General features: G+C 37.1%; 1 protein-coding gene across 1 annotated transcript; it reads left to right on the forward strand.

Moving 5' to 3' along the window:
- The first annotated feature begins 1481 nt into the window (after window positions 1-1481).
- On the forward strand, window positions 1482-7369 carry LOC118798361 (toll-like receptor 13). The gene is made up of 2 exons (XM_036557795.1): window positions 1482-1625; window positions 3831-7369. Exon 2 carries the CDS (start codon window positions 3880-3882, stop codon window positions 6754-6756), a length of 2877 nt encoding a protein of 958 aa, XP_036413688.1. The 5' UTR covers window positions 1482-1625; window positions 3831-3879; the 3' UTR covers window positions 6757-7369.
- Window positions 7370-7574: the final 205 nt, after the last annotated feature.

Consider the following 7574-nt stretch of genomic DNA (forward strand, 5'->3'; position numbering starts at 1 on the left):
AGAACTATGCATGAAACACTCTGCAGTAGTCAAATCTAGAGCAAGACTGTAAATAAGGAATTTAGAGGACTATGAAAGCGGGTCAGATGGTTAACATTTATATTTAAACAGAGTATGTCACAAACAAGGGGTGAGCAAATCTCCACAGTCTGACATAAGTAGCTTAGGGAAGATCTCAAAGCTCTAGTTGATGTCTCCTGGATTTCTCTTTCCTCCACTCCTAAGTCTATGATCAGGAAATCTATCAGATTCCGCCATCTTTAAGGGCCTATCAATTCTTTATAGATGTTTAGAGGGTTTGAGAGCAAGAAAACACAAGGTCATTCTACCAGATGTTTAGCCAAAGGGGGGCCAGGGGTAGACCCTTCTGTCTACACCCGGTATGGAAAGTGAGACAGTCAGCCATCATCAAGCATCAGTTACACTCTATGGTGAAAATCTGCCAACAAGGTAGTTACCGAACAGTTATGAAAGTCTGATGACACTGCAGTTAATAATTAGCTTATCTTGCTGTTATTGGCTTGTTTGCTCAGCAAACAGGCGAGTGAATGCCCCTTCAGCTGTGCTGCTCTGTGAGCTACGTTATGAAGTAGGCTATTCAATCGTAAAATGCATTAACTACTAAAAATTAGTTTGCTATAATCGTTTATTATGCTAACATTACATTTTACAACGGAACATATACATGTATCATAGGTTAGCTTATACAGTGCAGTCTGGCTAGCTTTTATCATTAGACTCAAATATAACCTGTAGTGAATGCAACCTAAATGAATAACATCTATGGCTTGACTTTATGAAAAGTTTGCTGAAAAAAAAAGTGTGCTGAAAAAATTATGCATTTAATTTACTTGATTCAGACACAGCATTTCCTCATGAATGACTACAATTACGTGTTTCAGTTTACTTTCAGCAGTGGTTGTATTGATGTAATATTTTACTTATGTGGAAATGATGGACAAGGTTGGTTATATACAGTGAAAAGCAACACGAACTATATGTCATTTTAAATCTGTAATGCTATTTCATTATTTTTTTCTTAGCAGTGTGTCACCCCAATAAAATCTCTAAATCTTACCTGGCCACCTCATTCTAAAAGTTCTAGCTATGCCTCTACATCCTATGTGGAACCTTTTTTTATCGTGACACATACCACAGGTCTATGATACAGTTTCTCTGCCCCCTCTGTCTTTTTATTGGATGATCACAGTTAATCAGAGAGTTCAATTAAAGGTTGATGAAAGTTAATGAAATGTTTGGTGTGCATGAATTTCAATAAAGCATGCTGATGTAAAAAGTCTGTTGAAAACAGGAAAGTGTGAAAGTGTTTATTATTGGCAGATCCTTTAAGCCCAGTGACAGATGGTGAAAGTAACATCTCATTTGTCCAACATGCTTATTCATTCCTGCAAGGAACAGGAACAAGAATGAACTCTTAAAGATTTGAGATCCACCCTCTGTTCAAATCAGTTTCATTTCCTTCTGAAAAGCGTTCCAAGACGTAAAATAAACCACGCAGCTTCACTTCCTAATTTTCAAGCTGATGCGGAATATGTGACATTTAAGGTGGACATACAAAATTCCAGATTAAACGCTGAATGGATAATGGACAAAGAAATGATCAGGTAAGCGTTTAAAATAAGATTTCAATCTTTCATTTAGGCATAAAGATAAAGACCTGTTACGTAATCCATAAGGGTTTTAGGTGAAAAAGTATTTACAGAATTCATCTGTAATGTATTTGTTCATTGAGTCTGCTCTGCACGTTTGCACATCTTTCTGTGTACGGTGCCAGGAACAAGGTTTACACTGAACTACATGCATTTCCCAGTTAGATGACTATATAAGGCTTCCTGCTCTCAAAGATCCTGTTGCATGATTAAAGGGTTCTTTGCATCGTGAACGGGTTCTTCAGATTAATGGAGAATGTGTTGTAGATGGAGGGGTTCCACTACTGTTACAAGCCAAAGAACACTTTTTTGTACTACGTAGAACCATTTTTGCTAAGAGTGTATTTTACCTGTTTCCAATAAAATAGTTCAGGGTCCCTGAAAGGCTGTAGAGTCTGCTATTTTTAAATTAAGTTTATATTAGAAAATATATATATATATATATATATATATATATATATATATATATATATAAATTTTGAGTCAAAATTATGAGTAGATGTATATTTTTTTATATTTTATAATGTACTTTTTAGTGACAGTCCTGCTGCCCATCGGCTTCCTGACTTTTAGCTTACATTAACTCATAGGTATTGACTTCCAGAGATAGTAAACAAGATATTCACAGCTTTCAAACTGTATACATTCACTGCTAACCATGTAAAAAAAATTCTACTATTAAAATCAGTAGCAACAACAGCTTTTTATCCAGTTTTGATTTTCTTTACTGGGTTTTAATTCTCTGGTAATCATACTAATAACCTCATACACAATTTTTTTTTTTTCCTGACTGTTAAACAGCTAAACAGCCTCTCACACAGTTAAAGACACACACACACACACACACACACAGAGAGAGAGAGAGAGAGAGAGAGAGAGAGAGAGACTGATAACTGTATAAAATAGAGAGAGCATACTCCACCACAGTCTGATCAGATTAACATTACTGTTAAAAAAAGAACACAGTCAAGAGGTTAAAGGGAATCTGTACTAGACCAGATTTCCCCTTTCACAGCCTTACATGACTGTTTATCTCCAAGACTGTGTGATAAGACAGTATTTTTATTCAGGTAAACTACACTGGTTGACACCAATGTTAACTAAAGTAGCAGCTAACAGACACTCACAATAAAATATATGCTACAGATCTTATGTTCAATAAATAGCCACGATTTGATTTGTGCTTTCTTCAAAGTGGTTTATGAGCTGAGACACTCAGAATTTATTTTTACACTGTAACATTATTAAAAATTAAAGTAGCAAAGTAAAATTATTTAATTATAAATTATCCCAAGTAGTAGTAGGCTTAGTCCACAGGTATATGAGTATCCTCCACACAAGCACTGTTTTAAAAAAAAGTGCTTGTCCACATTAAAACGCAAAAACACATTGTGACCAGCTCAATGACAACAGCGATGTCTGTGGTGAATATAAATTCTCTCGCCATTCTTCTGTAACAGCCACTTCATTTTCAAGTTGTCGCACCAACTAGAGGTCCAACCAGGTCTTACCCAAAATGGCGTGGTCTGTGTCATGCGAATGCTGGATATAGAAGTGACCTCATTCTGACACCTCTGTTTCTGAATATAGTGTAAGAATAACTGTACATTTATGTGTAAACATGTAACAAGTACTGATAGCACTATTAAAACCAGCACTATCTTGACTACATCAGCCATTGCACAAAATCGTCAATGGAGATAATCGTGCACACTCTTGACAACAAACAAAGAAGAAAACAACGCACACTCTATTGACACAAGCCAATAACTCTGTTTTCCCTGTCTACATAAAAACACTGAGTTTCTGAATATCATCACCCTAGAAGGAGTTTTGCAAAAGGTAAATTTTCAGTGACCTAAAGTACAGTTTACATGTGGACGGAAGACCAAAAACGCATATAAAAAGCTCTGTTAAAAACATTCTCATGTACATCTGGACAAGCAGTAAAATTACTATGATTTAATTCTACTCCAAAGTATTATTACAGGGAAAAGTGTACTGAAGTACTGTAACCAGAGTAAATGTACTTCCTTACTTTTGACTCCTTCCTCTGATATTTGTTCTATCAAAATGAATGTAAACTGCTAGCTTGAGCAGCTGTTGGCACTGAAAAAATGTTCACAGTAATAAACTGTTTTTTTCATGTTTCTTTCATAGGACTGCTGAAACATAGTTTTATCAGCATATCAGCATAAACCTGAAGACCATGAAGAATTTAAAAGTTCTAATTTCAATGGAATCTACGTTCTTTCTCTTTGTGCTGTCCTACTGTGTACTTCTCAGTCTGATAGATGGATATTCACTGAAGGACTGCACAGTCAAAGGCTCTTTAAACTCCACAACTATGAAAGTGTTCTGCTACAAAAGGCAGCTACATGCTGTTCCTGAAAGCGTACCAAGCAGAGCGAGGGTGCTGGACATTTCCTACAATAAAATATCAGTGATAAAGAAGAACGATTTGGGAGACTTGACCAATCTTCACAACTTAAATCTTAGTAATAACATGATCGAAGAAGTGGAGGACGGGGCCTTCAGAGGTTTGGCTGCCTTACAGGAACTGAATCTTGCCCACAACAGACTCACAACCATCTCAGGAGGATTCTTCCAGAATCTGTTTAATCTCACTTTGCTTCGACTGAATGAAAATCACATTTCAAACATCAGTTCATCTGCTTTTCTTCCTCTAATCAGCCTGGTAATGTTGAATTTGTCAGGAAATCATCTACAATACATACACAAAGCACAGCCTGTTTTTCAGATGCCTCGTATTCAGGAGCTGCATATTGGGAAAAATGGATTTTCCTCTTTTGAAACATGCCAAGTTTCAAATACATCCCTGCAACTGCAAGTCCTAGATCTCTCCCACAATCCTTTGCAGTCATTCAGGATCACAGCCAATATTTTTCCTCACCTTGAAACATTAGACCTGGCATTCAATGAAGTCAGTGTGAAGTGGGACGTGCAGGACAAAAACTACTTCAGAAATGTTGACAGACTCAACTTAAGTGGAATAGAAATGGCACCAGAGAAGATGAAGATAATGCTGCACACTTTTAACTCTACATTGTCTAATCTCAGACTGTACTACTTGGGGGAGCAGAAAGCAAAATCACTCGCTAAGGAAGCTTGCCTGATTAACTCACTGACAACCCTACGTTTAGAGTCAAACAACATCAATTCCATATCTGAAAATGAACTAAAAAACTGCTCAAATTTGAAAGTACTGGACTTGGCTGAAAACAACCTCACTAAAATAACAGTTCTAGCATTTAAATCAATGTCTAAACTTAATACTCTGAGTCTTTCCCATAATAAGTTGAGTAATGTTCCCACTGCCATTAGAAACCTTTCCACTTTGGAGGTCCTAGATCTCAGCTACAATTCCATAACTACTCTAACCTGCTCAGATTTTACCAATCTAGCACAGTTATTGATGGTTCATATTTACAGGAATCCTTTGTCCTCTGTGGAACATTGTGCTTTTCAAGACCTTCATAATTTGAAGACACTCATTATTGATTCAACTGCACTGTATACTTTAAAAGGATATTTCATGAGTGGTCTCCAAAACCTGACGTATTTGTCATCATCACGGAACAAACTAAGTATGATCAATAGGGATGATTTTAAATGTTTGCAGTCCCTCACACATTTGCATTTACCAGACAACCAAATAAAAAGTATAGATGCAGGAGCGTTTCAAGGATTACAGAAACTGGATTTACTAAACCTGCAATCAAACAAGATCACCCAGACTTCAATAAGTGCTTCTGTTTTCTCAGGACTTCCAAATCTTAAGCAGTTGATGTTAAATAATAATTGCATATCGTACTCGGGCCAGGACAGCCTCAGTGAGCCACCTTTTAAACATCTGAAGTCGTTATATATTATAGCAATTTACAGTCAGGGCAATAATGGAATGAAGAACATTCCCTCAAACTTTTTGGAAGGATTGACATCTTTAAAAATATTCTGGGCTGGAAATCTCAATATAAACTCTCTGCATCCTGACACCTTTACTTACACCCCTGAACTGTCGATACTGGACCTCAGCAAAAATTACTTAACAACAATCTCCTCTGACATATTTATGCCACTTAAAAAACTCAGCAGTTTCACCATGATTCAGTCAGGGATACAATCACTGGATTTCCTTATTGAAGCAAACCTCAAGGAAATACAACTTTTATTGATCAGAAAAAATTCAATAGCGGTCATCAATGAGACTCTGATTGACATAGTTTCAAAGTTATCCCTTCTGGATATACAAGGAAATGAATTTTCATGTGACTGTGATAACGCCTGGTTTATTGACTGGGCAGTCAACAACAACAACACACAAGTTTTAAAAGTTGATGAGTTCAAGTGCAACTACCCACCAAATTTCAGAGGAAATCGACTTCTAGATCTTGACAAAGACTCGTGTGTTGTTGATGTGGGACTGTTATGTTTTGTCTTCACCACATCTTTTGTCCTTCTGACCCTGCTCAGTTCTTTTCTCTACCATTTCTTGAAATGGCAGTTTGTCTACACCTACTATCTGTTCCTGGCTTTTCTTTATGACAAAAAACAGCAGAAAAAACAAACCCTCCAGAGCTTCCAGTATGATGCTTTCATATCCTATAATACCCACGATGAACTGTGGGTTATGAAGAAGCTGTTGCCAAAACTGGAGGGAGAGCAGGGCTGGAGGTTGTGTTTGCACCACAGAGACTTCCAGCCAGGTAAACCCATCATGGATAACATTGTGGATGGGATCTATAGCAGCCGGAAGACAATCTGTGTGATCAGCCATCACTACCTGGAGAGTGAGTGGTGTTCTAGAGAAATCCAGGTGGCCAGTTTCCGACTCTTTGACGAGAAGAAAGACGTTCTCATCCTGGTGTTCCTGGAGGAAATTCCAGCCCATCAGCTGTCTCCATATTACAGGATGAGGAGCATAATCAAGAAGCGTACCTACCTTACCTGGCCTAAACCAGGAGAGGACACTCAGGTCTTCTGGCAGAACCTGGAAGTTGCTCTGGAGGCCAAAGACACTTCTAAAGAGAAAAGGCCTATTCTTTCTCAATTAGGAAGGATCTGAGAATGCCGAGGTACTACACAACATTATGATGGTGTGTGGTGAAAAGGGAATGAACTATTTAGAGAATGTATTTACTCTTATTAAAATCAGATCATCAGTAGCTTCTGATTCTTGTTTAAGCAAATCATTTTTTAAATTTTTCTTGTACACCAAAGCAAAGTGTAATACATTTTTGTGGGCGTTTAGGTCCCACTTTAAAGCAAATGAAGCAAATCTGAGTTGTTTGCGGTGTGATTTCTTCATGGGGTTCCTACAGAGTGAATTCCCTCAGATATTGAATTAACCTAGGCTTGTTCACTGTGTTGGGTCCATGGTTTCCATCTGAATGAATCACTATTAATGTGTTTGGTAGATAGCTTGCCAGTTTTACTTGATGTTTGTCTTTCTTTTTAGTTCTCTAAGCAAGACCCATGTTCTGCCACATACAATATTGTAGTAACACTTCACATTCCTAGGCTGTGTAAAATTAAACTAGAAATGCATGTGAAAAAGACAAATTCTCAATTAATCTAAATTCTTTTTTTATGTATTAAAAATATTCTTCTTTTAACGATAATTATTAATGACCAAAAGAAGGTTTGTGTATGAAGATGAACTGTCATATGATGCAGTCAGTGTTTAATTTAAAATTTCCAATTTCATCCGTTAACATGTTCAAGCACATTTGCTGTTGTTACTACTAGCCTATATGCTTGATTTTTATATGTTAATAAACATTTTTGTCACAAGCAGCACTTTTACTGCTGATTTGTTCATTGATTGAAAGAGTAAACAGGCCAGACTGGATCACTGTTCTCCCTGCTGGGATTTTGGCGCAG

This window comes from Colossoma macropomum, unplaced genomic scaffold (genome assembly GCF_904425465.1).
Source record: "Colossoma macropomum unplaced genomic scaffold, Colossoma_macropomum, whole genome shotgun sequence".
Classification (NCBI taxonomy): domain Eukaryota; kingdom Metazoa; phylum Chordata; class Actinopteri; order Characiformes; family Serrasalmidae; genus Colossoma; species Colossoma macropomum.